This window comes from Lepisosteus platostomus, chromosome 8, assembly GCF_059453375.1.
Source record: "Lepisosteus platostomus isolate fLepPlt1 chromosome 8, fLepPlt1.hap1, whole genome shotgun sequence".
Lineage (NCBI taxonomy): Eukaryota > Metazoa > Chordata > Actinopteri > Semionotiformes > Lepisosteidae > Lepisosteus > Lepisosteus platostomus.
Window position 1 is genome coordinate 45,844,891 of NC_142618.1, and position 22,384 is coordinate 45,867,274.

Genomic DNA, 22,384 nt, shown 5'->3' on the forward strand with positions numbered 1-22,384 from the left:
ACCTGTGTTTCTGGTGCAGAGCAGAATATTAGACCATGTATTACCACACTGAGATCCTCACAAGCAGTTCATTTGTGTGACACGAAGGAGAATAGACCAGAACCCCATCTTCTCCCTGACATGTCATGTCTTACCCTTACCCTACCACAAGGCAATCCCAGCTGCAGGGCTTCAACTTGACCATTGGTGCTGACTGCTCTGGTAAAATCATAAAAAAATAATAATTAATTTATCTAGTGCTTTTCTGGACACTCCATTCAAAGCACTTTACAAGTAATAGGGACTCCCCTCCACCACCACCAATGTGTAGCCCCTATCTGGATGCAACACCAGCCATAGTGTGCCAATACACTCACCACACATCAGCTATCAGTGACTGAGGAGAGCAGAGGGGAATTATTAGGAGACCATGATTGGTAAAGGCCAGGAGAATTTTTGGTCAGGACACCAGGGTAACACACCTACTCTTTATGAGAAAGACCCTGGGATTTTAATGACTGAATGACTCTTGGTTTTACATATTTATAAAGGATGGTGCCTTTTTACAGTATACTGTAGTGATGACTGCACTGGGGCATTAGGACCCACACAGACTGCAGCGTGAGCACCCCCTACTGGTCCCCTACTAACACCTCTTCCAGCAGCAACCTTAGTTTTTCCCCAGAAGGTCTCCCATCTGGGAACTGGCCAGGCTCACACCTGCTGAGCTTCAGTGGGTTGCGAGTTGTGAGTTGCAGGGTAGTGTGAGTAGCTGCTGGCTGTAGTATGAAATGCTTGCAGCTACAATCTGGCATTTACGCCAATACAAATTCATGCACATGATGCAGATTAGGTGTTTTAGGTCCATTATATGTTTTGAAATATATAAAGCAATAATAAATTACATTTTGTATTGATCAAAATCATTTTTATGACACAAAAACTCAACAACACCAAAAAAATCAAGTCAGAAATACCAAAGAGAAATGCTAGGCATTTCAGTTTCTGGTGATGAGATACGGGTGTAAAAGGATTGAAACTGCTGAGACGGCACACAGATCTGAATCCTAAGATGTGGGGAATTACTCAGATATTACTCTGAAGGAATGAAGCTGTGCTTGCAAATAGTTAAGCCTGAACAGACTCTGTGTAACATTTTCTTCCAAAAAAAAACAGACTAAATCTTTCTGGAAAGGTCAGAAAATCAAATATTCACCGCTGCCGTCGTTAGTTCCTCCATCGTTGAAGGATGCTTACCCTGGCCTCCACCTCAGTCTACGCGAATGAAGCAGAGCTCTTTAGAGTGTGAGCAGTTCCTTTCTCCCTCTACACCATCCAAACCTCACCTTTCCTGATGGTTTATCTTGGTCTTATCTGTCTGTAAAACTTTGTTCCAAAACTCTCCTGGCTCACTTTTCTACTTCAAAGCAGATTCTAATTTGGCTTCTCTGTTCTTGGTGCTGATGAGAGGTTTATATCTTGTGGCGCGGCCTTCGGAATTCTGCTGTCTCTTGTCTTCTGCAAACTGTGAGTGCTGATATGATCACTTGCACTATGGAGGTTGTTGGGTAGTGCATTTAGGGTTTTCCTGCACAGCTGTGAGAATTTTTTGTCACCAATTGCTGATGTTATTCTTGGCCAACCTGGTTTGATTGATTGGAAATTATAATGAACCAATTGATGTCAGTTTGCCTCATATATATGCTATATGCTTCTGATTTACTTTCAATTTTAGTTTAGAAATTGCCACTTTTGTTTGACTGAAAGATCTTCAGACTCCAAACACTGAAACCAAAACTAGGTAGGCTGATTGGCTGTTTATGAGCCTAACTACACGACAACAAATATCTGACCAGCAAGAGAAACCTTTCTGACGATGTGTTTTTTCAAACATTTCCAAACAATTTTTCAAAATAAATCATTTTAACTTCAAATGTTCAAATTGTAAGATCAGTTGACCCAAGAAAGAAATTCCCAATTGCCTTTATAAAAAATACCCCAGTCCAAAATCTAACCCAGGAACCAAGAGTTCTAAGACAGTTAAACTATGTGCCCCATCCTTATTTAATTTTCATGAGAAAAGAATATAAGACTTCATAGTGAAAATCCCAGTTCAGATTTCACAGTCCCAGTACGTTAGAGGGTTCTGCACACCGACTCTCTACTTCATTTTCACTACTACCTAGAATTATTAATCTTTTTCAAATGCTTAGTGTATGAAGAATTAGCCTGTGGTTTTTCAAACAGTAACAAAGTAAATGGTAGCATAAACGACTGCACTGCCTGTGTGATATAATGTAAATGTGACAACTATGAGCTTTTTTAAAAACCTTAAAATGATCATGACATGCTTATTTGTCAAGCACAAATAAAGATGTGGTAAAAATGCTCAGTTTAACAGAGCCTTCTCATTTCCTTCATGATGTGTAATTCATGTGACACACTCTACTGTATATAGCTTTATTTCAGCCTGATGGTTTACCAGCACCCTAAGGTTTTGAGATTTTGCATTCTGCTTCATTGCACTTCAATACATTTGTATCTTTATACTCACTGGTTGATGTGTTTTGTTTCAGAGTTTTTGTTTTTGAAGGAAATCCAGGTAGTAATGTTTGTGCATTAATGATTTATTTTCAAATTAGAACCCACACCACTGTGTTTTCTTTGTTTTCAAACGCAAGCATTTTGGCTTTGATATGTGTTCTGGCATAAGGTACACTTAATGTCATATGTGTCAGGACAGGATTTTTATTTTGGGATGTATACAATAAACAGTATAATAGTTCTACTGTTCTTAATATTCCAAAAACAAAGATGAATCGACTGTTCTGCTGCTAATCTTAAATCCATTGCAGGAAGAGAATTCCAATCTAGATGGCTTTAGCATGCCTTCATGTTTGAGTTAAATGCTTTGTAAAAATTCTCTTTCCCTTGGTTGTTTCTGGACAGACTTGCCTTCCTTTCTCGGCTCTGCTCGGCTTTCATTCATTGGGACCAAGAGCAATTTCTGTCTTTCTAGTCTTCATCTCAAATCTGGGACAGTGTAAGTTCCACCTCTTCGTTTTACTCTTTTATTAAAAGAAATCTAGAAAACGACGTCCATTTTTCACTGTGTCAGCAGCCACAGTCTCATCTATCTTTCTCTGGTCAGAAGGAAATTGATCTACTTTTTGCCATAATGCATTTTCTTATTTCTCTTTTTCTCCTATTTTCCTCTTTTCTTAAGAGTGACAGCATCTGTTTTCTCCGGTATGAATTACACTTTGCCCGGATATTATCAGTTTAAACACAAGAATGAACAGTTGTGAATAAAAGGCTTTGTATACATGAGCATACAAACACGTGCTGTAGGAAATCTAGAGAAATAGATATCAGTGCTGCTTGAAAGTATTGTTGTTCTTTAAATGTTACATTTTCACTATGAAATCCTTGTTAAGTCAAAGCTAGTCCTTAAAAGAAATGGTTTATATCCACAAATCCTAAAATAATTGGGTAACAAATCAACCAATCAAAGTGCCAATCACCAGGACAAAGTTTTGGAGCCCCTCTATTATATAAAGGTGAGAAACCTAGTCAATTTTTGTCTTACCTATACAGGTTAGTGTGATGTGTTACAATCTCAAGAGACCCCAGACAACCTTGGGTTGCAAGCACTCATCGGTGTGGAGAGGGTTATAAAACCATAACAAAATGTTTTGGACTTCATCAGTCTACTCTTAGACCCATAGTCTACAAATTGAGAAAATTTAAGACCACGGTGACTCTACATAAATGTGGACTTCTTTCAAAATTATCTCATGGAGCAACAAGAAAACTGATACAGGACTCCCACCATATGATGTCAGTGTACATGTACAAATAATTAGTGCAGATGGTGGCATTGTACACTGATATTTAGGCTGTTATGAGAAACATTTTTCAAATGTAGCATTTGTATTGAAAAGGGGACATTTTTTCCAAACGAATTGCCTGGAAATATCAAATCTGTAGAAAGGGCATTACTTGGACAAAGAAAAAAATAACATCTTAATCCTGGAGGTCAATAAATTCTATTTCTGTTGAGAAAAAAATCATATTTGAGGGCGCTTGGCTTTTGTAAACAATTTCTTATCAGTCAGGGTTTGGTTATAAAAGCAGCTGATGGTCATTAATTTATACAGCATCTCTGACCCACTTCTTTCTGTGGTGGTAAGATATGTGGCTTATCACTCCCCTTTGTCCTCAAACAAGACTGATTTCCACCTTGAGGTATTGAAATCATCTTGGCTCATTGAAGAACTGCCTATCTCAGCTGATAACTATATAAAACAATTAATGGTTGGTAATTTATTACTTTTTATGTATTATATATTAACCTTCTAACTTGTTGTGTGTAGTCCGTGAAAAGTTGTGTTGTTCATTTCCTCAGGGAACTCCCACCCCCTCTTCCTAGTACTGTTTTAAACCTGCCAGTTGTCTCATTTGTAGCAGCATATTAGCCAACTGTACAGCAACCAGTTGGTTGAAACCTTGTTTTTTAGTGCCATGCTAACTGGATGTAAATTTTACCTTTGCCTGATTTGTAAGCAGTTGAGTGACCTATAAATTAACCGCTCCCATGAGTACTGTGCTGGCCAAAGTTAATACGTAAAATGTGATATTGTAATATTGAGGTAGATGTTACACTATTGTTTGTGGGGGAGGGTATCTACCTGTTGTGTCATTTTGTTCCTGGAACTCGCCCAGATAGTTAGCTGTTTAGCCAAGATATTTCTACATAGACATTACTCTAAAATAAAACACTGTATGCTAATTAATGTGGTATTCATTTAGGAAGTACAGTATGTAACACACTATCATCTTATTAACTAGGAATTAATTTTATTTATTATCTGTTGTTATTGTTTGGCTTAAAAAAACCTGAACTTTTGCGAGAAAAAAAATTAAACAAAAACTCTGATTTCTGTGTGACTTTTCTTTTTACTGGTGGCTTGAAGTTGTTTACTTATTTTACTGAAAAGGGTTACAGTATTTTAATTCATACATAGCCTTTGTGCACAATTCTTAAATACTGTAGTCTCATAAGCCATTCATTGATGTACCACAAGGTTCACCATTTGTCAAAACTGTTTTATCGGCGTGCATAGTCTAGTTAAAAAAGGTTGGAGAATATATTCATGCCTGAGTTTGGTCTTGAAAAACCTTGTATGTACGGGCTCCAAACCTCGGGGAAAAACAGTTGTGAGCTATTTTTCTCAGACCACATAACGACTGACAGACCAACAAAGTGGCTGTATTTTTCTGCCCTCACATTTGGAAATGATGTTTTGTTTTAATTTCCTGAAAGCTGCTCTCCAGGCACTGAGAAAGAAGAAACGGTTTGAGCAACAGCTGGCTCAGATCGATGGCACGTTATCCACCATTGAATTCCAGAGAGAGGCACTGGAGAATGCCAACACCAACACTGAGGTGCTCAAGAACATGGGCTATGCTGCCAAAGCCATTAAAGGCGTCCATGAGAAACTGTAAGTTAAAGATATACAGAGGACGGCAAGAGTGACAGTATAAAAAAATGAAACCCTAGATTAAGCTGAGAGATTGTTTTTTTGTAATTGATAACAAGAGTTAAGTGAAACATAAATAAGAAAACAAAAACCATCGCAACGGCAGTCATGCCAAGCAAATAAGGTTTGCATAAACAAGGCTATGGTACTTAAGAACTGCTGCCACATAGCAAACTCTTTGCAACATGTCTGTCCATTAGTTATGCAACATCATTTAGTTACTTTAATGGGACTTTTTGTTCCTCCGGCATACTAATATATTGAACTAAAACAATAAAATTTGTATTTCGTGTAGGTTAAGGAAAGATAGTGGTCATTTTTACCTGGCAATGAGATACTCTAGGGCCTTGAGTACTTCATTTCAATCACTTGTTGATTATTAGAAATGCAGATACAAGATAACTTGTCAGACCATCCTTATTCAGATCCTGTGTTCACCATGTACAGGGGATCCGGTATCCTGGAACGTAGTGCTACAGAACCAGGTTATTGATGTTGAGCCTTCTATAGTACACAGGGTGCCAGACCCTTAATATCTTACAGGCAGGTGTGTTTTACTGTCCATCTGGGGACAAAATCTGAGGAAATGTCCCCACAATGATTAGTAACTCATGACAAACAAACAATGCAGGAGACACGCCCAAAAAGAAAATGTTTTTAGAAATCCATTGGCGTCTTCCTTTAAATCTAAAAGGTTCAATAATACGTTTTGTGTGTGTTTTCATTCTGTATTTTATTTCAGCGGATTAACTTATAGTAAATAAAAACAAATGAGATTTTGCATTTTGCATCTACCAGGGACCTGGATAAGATTGATACACTGATGCAAGACATTACTGAACAGCAGGAGGTAGCACAGGAAATCTCTGATGCCATCTCATGCCCTGTTGGATTTGCTGAAGAGTTTGATGAGGTAAAAAAAGAAATCTTCTAAAATGAGTGTGACTGGAGAGTCTGTAGATGTTTAAGAAGTACATTGAAATTCAAAATTAATACCAATATGTTCCTTTAAGGAACCCAATATAAACTCCCAGCTGTGTCTTTCGAAGACTTATTTCCTTCATGGATTGATTCCTTGATGGTGCTTCCCTCCAAACTCTAGACTCTTAAAGAAAGAGAGTACTTGTGCTAGTTGTTATGTTTACTGTATTGACTTCCGTCATCTTCTGGGTAGTTTAGTCTAATTGCTTACTTAATCATCTGGCAGAGGCTAAAGTCATTTATCCACTTTACAGTCAAAAGAAACTAGATCAGAGAAATTCTGGAAGACAGTCTGGTATAATATGAGCAACGTCTGTAGCTGTCTACATTTCCTTACTGACATATTCTGTGAGAAGAGGAACCCTAATTGAAATTTGTCGTCCAGACTTTGAGTAAGCCATTTATTTTCCAGAGCTATGTGGCTCTTTGTGCTAAATAAATGTAAATGTGATGGGTCAAGTATAATATTACGCCATAATTATCTTTTGACAGGCAAAAACTTACAAATTTCCTTACAGTGGGCTCTTTTTTGCTGGTTTAGGTAGATTCCTTGTGAAACAGGAAGAGAGGCAGAATCACACGTAACACTGAATCTCTTAAGTACTATACTTTATGATAAAAAGTTGTCACTATTTAATAGTCTAAGCAGTGACAGTACCGCATTCCATGCAACTAGCTGTTATGGCAAAAAAATTGAGGAGGGAAATCTGTTTGAAGCCAAGACATTGAAAGAAATATGTTTTTCCACTACTAGTTTGATGGACATTCTTTTAAATAGAGTATATAAATAGAGGACACAAATGGCAGAAGATTTAGTAAGGATGTATGGGTGTAGTTCTTTACTGACTGATTATGACTTTGAAAATTTTGCACAACCACAAAGTTGAAGGCTATACAGCCAGGCTATTAAAATGAAAGTGGCGTCGTCTTCATTTATTGTTACGATGCACCAACAGCCCCTTCTGGGCAAGACGAACTGTTTCTGTTCTCTACTTTTTATTATGAAGCACATTATTTATGATGCAAAAGCCATTTGCAGTAACATATCCAAGACCATGAACTCTCTAAACACACAATAATTTCTACAAAAATGATTTCAAGTTCTATACATGATTGTATCCTGTACAATATATACTGACGGAAAAAAGAAACAAAACATTTTCTGGAATGAGAATACTATAGTTACAGCTTATGTACTTTCACAAAAAGTTGTCAATTTGTTTTAAGCATAAATTTGTTCAGTTTATGACAGATGGGAGTGACAATGTATAAAACATCCACACATTTCAGACAACACACCAGAATAAGAAGACTTCTGAAACATAAAAACTGATACAGGGTTGTTACCAATTACAAATCCTGGAAATCCTGAGCTGAAAGCAAATCTGATCATGTGTGTCAGATAGAAAATGAAATCAATTATCCCACAATTGAGAGCTCAGCTGGAACGAAAATGAGAAGTTCCAGCATCAGTAACTCCAGGTTAGTGAACAGGGTGTGTTTGTGTAGCTGAGTGGAATCCAAAATCCAGTTTTAAGACAATTTGTTCCTTTCTTTTGTTCTGTGTGATCACTGTACCATCTTCGGGTTTGAATGACAAGCCTGCATATCTACTGATATATTTAGAATAATAAGCAGATGTAGAAGTCTAAATATTAATTTTCGTTTTGGATGAATTGCTCATAGTTACACTGTGTGAAGGGTTATGATTCCTGAAGCACCACAACTTTGCCAGGTGTTCTGAACAGCCAGATATTGGCGTGTGAGAAAGAGGGTCAGTGCTCTTCGCAGGTTTGGCTTATAGGCTGGGGTTTACAGTACTTGCTGTCTGTTTTTCAGGACGAGCTGTTGGCTGAACTACAGGAACTAGAGCAGGAGGATTTGGATCAGAAGATGGCGAACATGGGAGGACTGCCCAGTGTGCCCTCTTCATCTCTGCCGACCAGACCAGGTGAGGTGAAATGCTTGTGTAAAGGGCTTCCACATACATCACTGTAGACATTTGCAGGGAAGGAGGTTATTCAGTGTACATAACTGGGAGTGCTCCGTGCTAACAGGCCAAATTTAGACACATTAGTCACCTGTACAGTACTGTTCGCAAAAAGCTGACTCCACCAGTGGAGCTCGGATACTAGCATTTGACAAACTTCATTCACCTTTTTAATGTATTTTTAGTTGTATGTTTACATTACATTGTACTACCTTTGCTTTTCCAGTTTCAAAGAAGAAGGTGGAGGATGAAGATGACATGAAAATGCTGTCAGCTTGGGCGTCATAACTCAGCGCACCTCCTACCAAACATGGACAGCACCATAGCCTGACATTTCTTTGATTTTTCTCGGATTTATTTGGTGGTTCTTAACTGTTTATGTTTCCTGTTTTTAATAACAGGGCAAGAAGCTGTAAATTGAGTGCGAGTGTGTGTGTTTATACCCATGTAAAATGGAAACTTTTTGAACACTAAGTACTTAAAGAGAGATGTGTGGAATTGTTTGAGAAGATGACACCTTTGTCTGTTGGTAGACTTACTGATGTGAAGCAATGAAAGCCTGGCATGGTAGCTTTGCGGTTTCTTCTTTATAATCCTGCATATTGGACATCAGGACATCTGAAAACATACCATGTTAGAGTTTGCAATGTTTCATATTGAGCTGATCCTTTTCGTTATTAGTGCTAAATAGTTCTGGGGCCTGTCTTCATATTCTCCACACATTCTGAATGGTGTAGGAAGTCACAGTATCTTAACGAAATGTTTTAAAGATGAAGATGTAAAAATAGAAAATCAGCTGAAAATCTAAGGTTCACCAAAAATAGTAAATCGTTATGATTTTGGCAAGTATGTGTTTTTTACAATCGCAATGAATTGTAGTTGTTAAATCTAGACTATGATGATAATGATTGATTTAAATCCTTTGGACATACATTATATAGGCTTCCATACATGGTTTTTATCAATGTTAATGTTTGCATTGCTAAAGGTGTGGGGACCAGAATCAGACATCCTAGAATTGTTTCACACCATTTCTAGTTAGTTTGACAATGCTGAGGTTTTTGAAGAACTAAACAATTTCACTTTCCGTAATTTAATTTATTTTCATTAAAAAAATGTCTACTATATTGCATTCTGTTAGGGCAAATACTAAATTAAGGAGAAGTGACATTCATGCAGGATCACTGTATTAAGATGTACACCAAATGTGTATTCAGCTTTTGCCTACATTATCCCAAAGCACTTTTAATATAGGAGGGGAACCATATCATCCACTGATGAAGTACGGCCGCTACCTGGGTAAAGAACGGCAACCTCACAACCCAACAAATCAGGAGAAAGAAGGCACCTCACCAGTTGAATTAAAAGGGAAAATTTTAGGCAGGCCAGACAAAAAAGAAGAATTTTAACCAAGACCTTATCCCTGCTTTTTCAAACTTTAGAACTCAGTCTAGTATCACATCTGAATGACAGTACCTCCTACAGTACTCTGTCTACAGACATTGTATTGGAGAAAACTTCTAGTCCAAAAGTAGCAGGTCCACCAAGACCACACAGCAGCAACCTGGTTTTCTAGTGTCCCATCCCAGTACTGACCAGGTGCCACCTTGCTTACCTCCTGAGATCAGAGTACATAGTTATGTTTCTATCTGCTCCGTTAACTCAGGTTTGACAGACCGCTAAAGTTAAACTTTTAAGTCGATGCCTGTTATGACATGTAATTACTTTAGGGTTTTATGTGCAAAAGTTCTAGGTTTTAATCTTCTGTAAAGGCAGTCTGTAGATAATGAATGTTTGTATTTGCTGCCTTTCCAGTCTTTTTTTAATTAAAGTGATATTCCATTAAATAAAGTTTAAAACCACTTCTCAAACATACAATGCCGTTTCCTGCCAGAAATATTAAACCAGTGAAATGTAAAACAGATGTATAACCTGTTGTATCTTGTTTCCATTATTCGCTGTAAATATTGAGTCTGCAAATTAAAAGCATATAAAATGTGTTTAAATAAAACACTGATGATTTCACTTGCAGTAATGCATTTTTAAGCCTCTTCAGCTTCTTTATATCAACAGTGAATCAAACCTTTTTTTTTCTGAGTGATTTATTCTGTTCATTAAGAAAATCTAATAATGTATCAACAAAAGCTGAGGTAAGGCTCAGATAGAATCCACTGTTAATTAAAAGTGAACAAACAGGACCACTGATATCTTGAAATGCTGACACATTTCTGAATGCTGCAACCCTGATTGTTCCTTTGGGCAGAAAAAGCAAACTCATCCATTTTTAGTTACTGGTGAGTTTGCCCAAAGACAGAATATTAAAAAATGGCCTATACTGGTGTATGTAACCAGTATGATAATAGATGGGACACACACACAGTTTCCCTGTTTCCAAATAAAATAATTTGATCAAGGTTTTTTACGTATAGTAAATCTGTAGTATTTTTGTCTTTAACAAAAAAATAACCATCAGCATTAATATTAGAAAATAAACATTGTAATTATGAAACATGTCTGATATTTCAGCGAAATGATTGTTGAAAATAATTTGTTCAAGGAATAGCACAGAACCAAAAATCTGGAATAATAAATCCCAAACGAGCCAAATCAATCTGTAATCATTGGACTTATCAGGTAACCATGGCATCAGGTGGAACAAAGCCCCAAAATCAATATTTTCTAGTAACAGCCCTGGTTTGATTTATTGGTAAATTAATTCGTCACGTCACAGCCCAAGGTGAAATTTAGGAGAGGCCATAATTCACATCCGAACCGGAGGATTTAAAAAGCCACATTGAAATAAAGGTACGAAAGTGTGGCTTGAGACATAACCTATTTGTTACATTCTCATTTAAAATGTTTTCAGTGTTTATTTTATAGACAGCGATGTGAACGCAACTTGTTAACACACCAGTAACGTTTTGTTTTTAAGTCCTGAAATATTTCAAGAGGCGGAATATAAGACAAGCATAAAAACACTTATAAGCGAGCGATGGCTATTTCACCCCCCCGTTATTTGGTAGTAGCCAGTTAATCCCAGGATTTTATCTAGATTTTTCCTGAAAGGGTGGAGGGGGACAATGACAAATGGTCAAGTAAAACAATCTGTTACTGTTACACCCAGCCACCATCTCAAACCACGAGTGAATGAAGAAAAGACAACACCGCAACACTGTCCCTTTAATCGCCATGACGCAGCGAAAGAGGGTGTGTGGGATAGAGGCGAGGTTGTGGTTTCTCTTGAGCATGTGGGACTAACTGGTAAGTCGTACGTTTTATTCATTAAGCGATGTAGTTGCTAATAAAGGCCTTCAAACACTGTTTTGGTGTTAAAACGAATTTTAAAGGCGTTAAGAAACCGCCTGGGAGACATCGCGAGTAAATGAATACAAAATCTGTACCAGATTTCGTTTAGTTAGGGGTAGGATCGTTTCAGCCATACAGCTGAAGTCGTGTTCAGTTTTCTTTCGTAACATCCTAAAATCGTGTTGGTTTAATACCTGATATATGCAATTTCAGGCGGAACACCGTTTTTATCTCGCAGAAACCCGACACGTTTATCACTTTTCTAAACCTTTGTAGAAACAAAACACTGTCCATATATGAACGGTGCCTTTATCCGTACTATATTACCCAGCCAACCACTTAGACAGGTCTGTCGTGTCAAACGTGTCAACGTTGCTCCGCTTAAACTGGTGATAGCCGGAAGCCGGGGAGTATGTGAATGAAACTTCCAGTTCCGCCAGTTTAGGCATTTAAAAAGCGATACTGTGACCCGCTTGTTTCAGCCATACCGGGAAAACATCATATCGTTTGTCTTTCAGCTGTGTTACTAGCATCGCATGCAAATGGATAAACTATAAATGTATGCTGATTGATACAGGATCTGTCATACATATATAAAAATGAAAAGTGTAATTAGAAGAGGGGGCATATTCTTTCTTTCCGAACTGTTCCTGCAAGACCTACCCTTTAGATACTGAAAACATTTCTGTTTGCAGAAATCAATAAAACGTTAAATAAAAACGTTTGCTAATGGAAAGCTCGCATATGTGGGGAAACTATTATTATTTTCAGACCTTCATTGCAGCAATACCTGTATCCTGCAGGAGTCACTATAGCAGCCTTTCCATTCGCCTGCTGTCCCCACCTTTACCTGCGCAACCACCAGGAAATCCTTCTTCTTTCTTAGAACAGAAAGAGAGAAGGAGAAGGAGACTCAGAGATGGCATCCGAGAGTTCAGTCACGTATTTTGGTGAGTTTTGCTTGATCCTTTTTTGGGGGGCCTTTGATTGGACTGCCATTTGCTTGTTCTGCTGTAGCAGTTCTGACAGGTCCTCCTGTGACTCCTTGACAACGTGATGCACCAAGAGAGAGTACTTGGAGAGATTATAGCTTATGATTGTGCTTTCTCTTGACAGAATGTTTGTGAATGTGGCCGGAGTGGTTTGTTATTAAGCATGTGTAGTGAGCCTTTTGGGTTTTAGTATATCACAACATGCAATCATTAAATTCCCAGTGTTTAAAACGGGTCGTGCCACAAACCGCTGATCTCCCGCAGAGCCTTCCGAGACTGAAAATGAGTACCCCTGTGTGAGACCTCAGACACACGCTAAATATTCATGAGGAAACAAAGCTCCTATGTTACATTTGGAAAAGACGTGCTAGTTTCCAGGTTAAAAAATAGATCGTTTTTAATGTCTGATTACTATCAATAATATTGAAATATATTGTATGTCGTGAGAATATTTGTCGCAAAATGATTAACAGTGAATAAACGTAATTTTAAAATTTTAAGTAAAATGCATCTCCTTGAAACCAAAAATCATTTTATTATATTTAATATCCCAGATTAAGAAAGTGATTGCTGAATTATTACAAATAGTAGCAGATTTGTTTGCCGTCTTATTTGATAGAATTTGTTGTCTAGTCACGGGAGTCAGTTGTCTATGAAGTTGCAGAAGCTGGTGCATATTGGTTTGAAAAACTTCCAAAGTTATCGGAAATAGGAGTCTGTCGGTAGGTCTTAGGACACCTGTGTTACGACGAGTGTTTATCACATGTTGCTTACTGTCACCATTTCCCCCTCTTTATCTAAGGCTTCTTTACATTTTGTTACCAATTAACACATCCCAGTGTCATAATGCTAAAACAATGCTATTACCCCAAACAGCCTTTTTTACACTCATATTCAACTCATAATTAGATCAGGCACTTGAGTCTGTTAGAAATATTTTGAAATCTTACTCTGTACTCCTAACAACGCTATTTGAAAAGCTCAGTTATTAGGAAATATTAAACTGCTGCTAAGTAACTAAAGCTCCTGAACACACGTACTTTAATCGCAAATGCAGGCGTTTTTTTTCTTCACACTTCCTTGATAGGTGAAAAATGTGAGCCAAATGCTGGATATAAGCCACATTTAAAAAAATGTCCTGGCAGCAGTATGAATACGCATTGAAATGTTCAGCTTTTTCTAACGCGGTTACCAACTGTTTTAAAGTTTACAACTTTAACATACGAACAGGAAAAATCGCAAGTAAACCGCATCTCTTTTTTTTACCGTTAATAAAAAAGATGACGCAACAGAAAGAAATGGCTCTCTCACATTGTTAATTTGTTGAGAAACAGGCAGCCAGCCTACCGAAGATACTTTATCATTATTTATCCTGTACCTCTCAGGCTTCTAAGGTTTCACTTCCTTTTTTCCTTCCTCTGTCTCCTGGACCTTTTTTGTGTGTTTCTGGTGAATATTAAAATGGAAACATCTGGCCTGGAGCACTTTCGCGCAGTTTAGCATTTATTCTGAACGGTTTACCAGGCATGAATATAGATACTTTCTGTGCTTAAAAGAGATTTGGCACTTGTATTTAATGTTTCCCTATAGTCATTAGTCTTGGTGCACTGGAGATTTTAGGTCATTTAAAATGGCATTTATTTATTGCTTTATGAGTATTCGTGTTATTTTGGAAGCAGAAACGTCGTCTCTTCTTTTTCTTTCAGCATGAACTAAACCTTTACCTGTTCCTGTGCAGCCTACGCATGCTGACCCAGCTACCTACTCAAAAAAAATGAAATATCAAACATTTGTTTTACTTTGGGGGGGGGGGGGACCATGTGAAAACGGGGAGAACATACAAACCCCACACACATTGCACCCCAGGAACTGAACTCAGGGCCTCAGTGCTGTGAGGCAGCAATGCTAACCTCTGCATTACTATGCACTATTTTATATTTTTCAAAATATAATGTGTAGAAATACCGATAGATTTCTTTTAACGCTCATACATTCGCTGGCATCAAACATGCATACCCTATAGTTATGTCTTTAAATTGTTTAGGTGTTGCTCCCCAGATTCCCGTCCCATGTGTCCTGTTGAAGAAATAGATTTTGTGTGGGTCTTGAACTGGTAATTCAGAGACCCCAAAGCTTACACTTTGAGAATTACATGCCACCTGTAATTCTTACAAAGGTGGAACAACTACATACAGTCATTAACTTCACGGGCACATTCAGACAAGTGCAATGCATACCATTTTATTTGTATTCAGTTTCGTTCAATTACAGTATAAAAAAATCATCCCCTAGATTCTTATTAAGTGAGTCCGTGTCAGAGTGCAGAAATGGGACAACTGAAATAACTAGGTATCCACCCAATGCTTCTTGTTCTGAGACTACATATTTTTTTTATTTAATTTTTTTCTTCTTTGTACCTTTTGTGTTGTCTCTCGCCAGGCGAGGAAGTCCAGTCTGAAGTAATAGAACTGAAACCGTCCGCACCTCTCCTGTCAGAGCTGAGGATTGTGCTCCTGGGGTGGAGGTGGCCTGGGAAGAGTTTGACAGGGAACACGATCCTGGGCAGGGAGGAGTTTCATGTCGAGAGGGCAGCGGAGATCTGCGTAAAGAGAGAGGCAGAGGTGGCCCAGAGACAAGTCGTCGTCGTGGACACGCCCGGGTGGTATACAGAGCTGACCACTCCCGCGGCTTTCAAAGAGGAAATTGTGCGCAGCGTGTCTCTGTGCCCCCCAGGACCCCATGCTTTCCTGCTGGTGATTCCCACCGGGATGTTCACCGAGAGCGACAGGACGACCGTGGAGGAACTTCTGCGGCTCCTCGGCGATCAGGTCTGGAGGCACATGATTGTGGTCTTCACGTGGGGCAATATACTGAGGAAGAGGACCATCGAGAAGCACATTCAGGTGGAAGGGAAGGCACTCCAGTGGCTGGTGGAGAGCTGCAAGAACAGACATCATGTTCTCAACAACGACTACTTGAGGGATAACAAGCAGGTCGTCAAGCTCTTGGAGAAGATAGAGGACATGGTGGCAGTCGAAGGTTGCTATTCCAGCACGGTTGAGGAAAAGGGCTTGCCCAGCGAGAAAGAAGGAGAACATGGACCCAGCGCAATTGTCCTGGAGTAAGAGAGCGTGAAAAGTCACAAATAATTCATGGGCAGAAGAGGTGAGGATCTAGACTGGCCGTTGAGGGCGTTATCATTCCGTTCTGAAACCGACCCCTCGATAAGATGAATTACTCAAGCCGCACCAATGAAAAAAGTCTTAAAGAAGAAAATACATCGCATCATCTGAGTATTAGAACATGCCCTGCTAGCAAGCAACAGTTGTGGGCCTTCTGTAATGAAAACCTTGAGGGAAAGATGATTTAAATTAATCTTATATGTAGTTACCTGGTGTTTCTCACACCTTGATTTAGGATATACAGTAATGGTGTTGAACTATTAGGTCAGCCTCTCTGCTTGTATGCTATGAATGAATATTAGTGCTTATAACTGTGAATTCCTTCCCAGTATCTGTAAAGGGGCATATTGCTGAGGAGTTAGATTGCTTTTTTCTGGAGTGTAGAGTTGAAAGGACAATCGAGGTTTGTTTCCGATCAGCTATGACAGTGACCTCAAAGGCCACCTTCACACTAATGGTCGCTGTAATAATAACAACTCATCGAGTCCTTCTGTGACAATAATTGGGATTTGTACTTTTCCATGTACATATTATGCATATGTTGCAAAACAGGATAGCACTCCTTTTCCATAGTTGAATTACCTAATTAGATGAGTGAAAGGCTAATATATAAATTAATCGAGTTACCTAATATTTTTATGATCAAAGCTGTAGTCAAAATACAGTAGATATAATGTACATTCTGAGTAAGACACTGTTCTTAGTTTATTGTATTTAACTTATTTAAGATGGCAAAGAAACACTAGAGGAAGGATTCAGAAATTGTAAGATAAGTCTTAATGATGAGGCTTTTTTATCATAGTTTGTATCATGAAACTGTTATAAGAGAGAAACTGTTGGTACTTTACCTTATATGCAGTTGTTGTTTTCAGTTTTATGTGAGCAGTTTCAATATGGCCACTTATCTGTTGTAGGGATTGTTTCCTTTAGCTCAAAACAGCCACTTGAAACAAATCTGATCATAGCCTGTTTGTTCAAATTTTGTATAAGGAAACAAGGCTTTGTGGTGGCCAGTTTTAATATTAAACAAGTAAAGCAAAGCTTTGTAAATGGATGTGCCTCACACTTACAGTACTTGACCCAAGACTTACTTATACCTGGTTCTACTCCCAGTCGTGCACATTTTTAATCGGGACCTGTTACGCTTTTCCAGCCCTGAAAAATCAAATAGTTTGGTGAACTTTGTGTGTTGAATTTGTAGTAGTATTTATTTTCAGTTAATGTACCACACTAAACACTGATATTTCTTACAACACTGCAGGACTGTGGTATTATTACACTGTGATTGATTGCCTAACAACATCCCTGGTGTTTCACTTGCACAACTGGGTAATGAGTACATAAGAGGCTCGCAACACTGGATTTCTCCTTTATTTCTTAAGGGCTCTTCTGAGACTTGTCACACTTTATGGTCTCAGAAACGTCAGACTCCTGCAGTCAGCTGTGAGACTTCAGGTTACAGAGAGAGCAGGATCATTGCGCTGTATCGTTTTTGGTTTCATTTGGTAAAAAAAAAACAGTGCATCTGTCTGTATGTTAAATAGAGCTAGCAGTTCTTCTGCCACATTTTCTACTAAAATGTGCAACAAGTTCACTGACCTCACTCACATTTTAGGGGAAAGGACCTGTATTAGTGCATGATTTTGAGCATTACAGCCTAGGTTTTTCTGGACAGCTGTTGACTCCAAAAATGTTTGTACAGAGTAACTTGCCTTTCATCATGATTTTCATGATTTTTCTTTAGGTTTTTACAACGTTACCATGTGACAGATTAGCAATAGATAGGTCCTGGTTAAGGTGCTGCTTCATTTTTTGAGTAGTTTGTGAATAATGTTCTCTTTTTGTGTTCCTGCTCAAAACTAGCCTCTAGGTACTGAAGACTCTGTTGGGTTCAGATGACATTGGCTCACAGTTGTGGAGCTGCTGCCAGGTTGGATTACAAAGCAGAAAAGAGAAACACTTGTTGGTTCATACAGTGTAGGTAGTGTCAGCAGCCTCCCTAACCACATGAGTTTGGATGCTGGAGTTGCATTTAACATTAATGAGAGCTGGAAGAATAGCTCCACAGTTCTAATAGGGATATCTGGGCAACAGGCCTGCCCTTGAAGACGTGAAGACATCCAATGATATCTTACAAGTGCAGTGCCTTTTTAAGTTTTATATCTTGTAGTATTTGCTGGATAAAAAGCAATGGATACAAACGGAGCTTAAAACTAGTTTTATTTCCATCTTGTGTTTGATATTTCCTTATTTGTGATAGCTTTCATAATTAACTTCTGCTTGTAATAGTAGCTATTCTGTTTTATTCTTTGAGGATGATCTATTTGCATGTAATAGATTTTTGTGTTGCTTTGAGACTGTGTGTTTGCAGAGGTATGATTGTTTTAGTGAAGACTATTTCTATTAATAACTGCCTTGACCAATTCAGGGTCACAGTGAGCCAGAGCCGAAATTGGCTGACATTGGAGCCACGTCAGCACACACCCTGACTGGAATTGAAACTTGTCCATCATGGGGCAGGTGGACTAGTATGCGGGGGTGTATTTTTCCTGATACAAATTAACCTAGGTAGCATATCCTTGGACAGTGGGAGTCTAGGAACCTGGAACCCTACAAGGCCACAGAGCAGACATGCCGCCTCCACACAGGAAGCTCACCCAGGCTGGAATTGAACCTAGAATCCAAGAGCTGTGTGCTAACCACCACGCCAATGTTTTTTTCAAACAAACATCTTCACCTTCATTTTGGCAGTGTAGTATACTGTCTGAAAACAGAATGAGAGTCAGTCTGAGATCATCTTAAGTATAGAAATACAAATGTGGTGGGTCTTTAGAGGGTTTAAAAAAGTCAGTTCTGAGACAAAGTTATACAGCTGTAACAAACCGGCGCACGCAACACCAAAGTCAACAGAAGTGATGTGGCGCTGCCTCATTGTGAGTCAGCAGCCAGCTGTTTACTCGTGATGTGGGGCCGCCCAGAGCCACTGCTTCAGGGGGAAGTCGGGAAGCTCAGTACGTGTTTACAGGCCATAGCGCAAGTGCAGAGAAGTCGGGAGTTATGTCACTTTCATCCTGGGCTCGAGAGAGAGAGAAGTTCATTTGTGATGTGCACCTGTACAGTGGGATTCATATTTGCACTGTTCTCTTGATTTTTGCACAGTACAGTAGACAACCCTTTCACACAATGTCCACAGAGCAATCCGGAACAGCAACTAAATAATGACATCACAAAGAAACACTAACATACAAAAGGTCATACAGAACAGGACGGAGCAGTGGCTCTGTGGCTAAGGATCAGCGCCTGTGGCTGGAAATTTGCCAGTTCAAATCCTGCGGCCGGCAGAGGAATCCTACTTTGTTGGGCCCCCGAGCAAAGCCCTTAACCCCAACTGCTCCAGGGGCACCGTATAAATGGCTGACCCTGTGCTCTGACCCCAAGCTGCTCTCCCTGGCTGTGTGTCTCATGGAGAGCAAGTTGGGGTCTGCGAAAAGACATTTCCCTAAAACAAGAAATTGTATATGGAAAATTAAGTGATCTTATCTTATCAATACACAGGGCAATAAGCACGTGAAGTGGTTTTCAACCACAGTGCCGGTTAAGCATCCACTCAGTACAAAGGATGTGAGTGGATCAAAGTCCTGTCCCAGAATGGCATGAGAGGGCCAGCTCAGTCCCAGGTGGCAATCAAGCTGCAGCAGTCTCAATGTCTGTTCATGCTGAAGGGCCACCTCATTTGGGACTTGTTTTTAACCATTGGCTTTGTTTTTAAATACATGTGCGTTTTGCACATTTTGTTTGCATTTAGGGGGCGATTGTGATGCGCAAGTGGTTTGTTTGCTAAAAGACTTGTGCTTGGAGTAGTGGGTGATGGCTTAGAGGCATGAGGTTGCAGGTTCATGTCCAGCTTAAAGGGCTGTGGGGCCTCATTAAACTTTTAATGGGGGTTGAAATACTGGGTGCTGCATACTGAAAGTGACCCAGCTGATTGCCTTAATTAGTACGAATACCTCTTTGCAGTTTTTAGTTTTTTCTTATATTTCTTGGTCATTTAAACATTTAAAACATTTGTATAAAAGTTTAATTGGCAAAGAAAAGCCTTGTGATGTTACTGTTAATAGGGCCATTAAGTGGTTGGTTTTAATAGTACTGAGCTTTTAATTGGTCTATCAGAATTGATGTGCTGGGAAAAATATTTTTTCATTGGTGATGGTCCTTGATACTCATTTTATGACTATAGGAATTCCTTGTCTAATGCTGTTTCATCGCCAGATAATTTTGTGTGTACTCATTTGTATTTTTATTTTTCTAAAACCTTTTCCAAAGCTGATTAAATTATGAAAGTAAGTAAAAACTTTGGTGTCCACTTTTTTTCCCATGTTTATTCTGCAGAACATGAAGATATTCATGTTCTTCTGTGGTGAGGAAATTATTATTGTAATTGTTATTCTAAAATAATGTGACAATAGACACTTCAGCGTTGCAACATACACATAAAATGTATATTTTGTTATAGGTGCATAGGTGTTTTACCAATTAACTGACAAAACCATAGGATGTAATGGGAATTTAAGTGTTTTGAATATAGTGTCCAACAATTTAAACATTTAATAGATAGCAGACATTTTCTGTGATGGCATATGGCCCAATCAATTAGTTAAATTGTAGGGAAACATTTAAACATTAAACATTTAGCATGACATGATGATGTTGGGGTTATTATGCAGGTTTTGGATGCAATCTCTTTTCATCACTTAGAAACAAGCTGACAAAGCTTCAGCAAAAGCATGTTTGCTGTCAGACTAACAAGCTGAGTCATACGTTTGGAACAATTTGAGTATCCTAATTTGTTCATTTAAGCCAGGGGATAGTTAGGTCCTTGAGTGCTACATTGCTATTTGGCGATTTTCAAGTGATGATCTCTGAACTAATCATCTGCTTTAGTGCTCAACATGAGCTAATCATCTACTTTAGTGCTCAACATGAAATCGCTCCAACTGGTTACCAATGAAAGATGAGAAAACCACTCTAGGAAGAAGAAAAGGAAGAAGGAGCCTGTCAAAAAAAGCAGGTGGGACTTTAACCTTATTCTTAGTGAGTGAAGAATTTTGCTCTGTTGCTGAACCAAGATTTGCACAAACAAAATCTCTCTTGAGTTTTCATTTGCATTTTTAAAATTGCCTCCAGTACGACTGGTCGTACCATAAATGAAGCTGGAATCGCAGGCGGAAGAGTAGAATGGAACCGCAGTGCAGATATTCCAGATAGTTCTGCTGTGATTGCTGCTGTTAGGGATAACTGAGATTTTGAGAAGAGCGTCATGGAAAGTCCAGTCAATAACCTCCAAGATGTCCGCTCGCATGCAGTGAGTGAGGGGTGAGGCCAGTGTAAGGCTGCTCGGTGTGAGATCATTCAGCATTGCTGGAGAAAAGCCAGCTCATGACCTCAAGGACAGGAGAAAGACTTTAGCAGCTGTGAATAACACCCGCCCTGCTCACTGATTGTGAGCTCACACCCAGAAAGCGATTATATTAGATGTAGGGGTCTAGAATCTCAATAGGATGACCAACAAAAGCTTTGGGCATCACTGCCTAGTTGAAACATATAATGATGCACATTACTGTTTTGAAACCCTTCATTTCCTTAAAATTGATTATTGATGTTCATTATCTTGCTTGCTGTGAGTATTTCTTAGCTTAGGGTTTTCGGTTTTCTTCTGCTACCTGAATGAAAACTGCTGTTAGTGTTGCTACTCACAGACTTAAACACTTTTTTCAATCCAAGAGTTTTGTCAGGTGCACTAAATTGGTTTTAGTTTTTTTAGTTGTAAATGACCTTGATAAGAGCGCATGGTTTTGGACACATGGGACATTCAAACCAGGCACCCTTCTGGTGATCAACACTGTTGGCTATTAGTATGAATAATATTATTGATCAATGCCTGTTAGATTGAACAAGCATGCAAGTGGCCATAGACATTACCCACAGATAAAATCACTGCTGCCACTTTGTGGTTCATGTAAACATATCACAGCAAGGAAACAGTCACTCAAGTGTCATCATGTTAAGCATGGGTAGGTAAAGGGTTTGTGCTGATGTATCAATGACTGGAACAGGTTTCTAAATATTGTCAGTAGGAGGCTGTGCAGAGATACTACCATAGACTAAAACTGGTGTTACTGACACCATTATGCTACTGCCATTAAGACAGTGTCCCAATTTTTAAGTGCCTTCACATTTTCATCAATTCTACATGTGTAATACTCTGACTAGATGTGAGAGCTGAGATTTGTAATCAGAAATTCCTTTTCCCCATGTATTGGTCATGATGATGTTACCCTAGGAGCAGTTTGACTTGGCAATATGACAATTCTGTCAGGAACTTTCTTTTACCAAGCTGTTTGTCATTTTACA

At 38.8% G+C, this 22,384-nt stretch overlaps 2 protein-coding genes across 6 annotated transcripts in view; both read left to right on the forward strand.

Annotated features, from left to right (window-relative positions):
• LOC148657430 (charged multivesicular body protein 4b-like) overlaps positions 1 to 22,384 on the forward strand; it is a 29,719-nt gene that overhangs the window by 1,575 nt on the left and 5,760 nt on the right. For 2 of the 3 annotated variants that reach the window (XM_088643703.1, XM_088643702.1), the window contains 4 exons: positions 5,306 to 5,483; positions 6,321 to 6,435; positions 8,343 to 8,454; positions 8,720 to 10,524. In XM_088643703.1, coding sequence (XP_088499829.1) covers positions 5,306 to 5,483; positions 6,321 to 6,435; positions 8,343 to 8,454; positions 8,720 to 8,781 — 467 coding nt within the window. In that variant the 3' untranslated portion in view covers positions 8,782 to 10,524. Of the gene's footprint in view, positions 1 to 5,305; positions 5,484 to 6,320; positions 6,436 to 8,342; positions 8,455 to 8,719; positions 10,525 to 22,384 lie in introns of those variants that run through there. The other variant, XR_015940967.1, reaches the window with a different exon arrangement.
• On the forward strand, positions 11,605 to 20,324 carry gimapl (GTPase, IMAP family member like). 3 transcript variants are annotated; one of them, XM_088643695.1, is made up of 3 exons: positions 11,605 to 11,754; positions 12,571 to 12,749; positions 15,231 to 20,324. In XM_088643695.1, the coding sequence occupies exons 2-3, from the start codon at positions 12,719 to 12,721 to the stop codon at positions 15,914 to 15,916; spliced, it is 717 nt and encodes a 238-aa protein (XP_088499821.1). In that variant the 5' UTR covers positions 11,605 to 11,754; positions 12,571 to 12,718; the 3' UTR covers positions 15,917 to 20,324. The 3 variants fall into 3 exon arrangements, with proteins under 3 accessions (XP_088499821.1, XP_088499822.1, XP_088499823.1); XM_088643696.1 differs by having other exon boundaries at positions 11,610 to 11,754; positions 12,603 to 12,749; XM_088643697.1 differs by having other exon boundaries at positions 11,624 to 11,754; positions 12,584 to 12,749.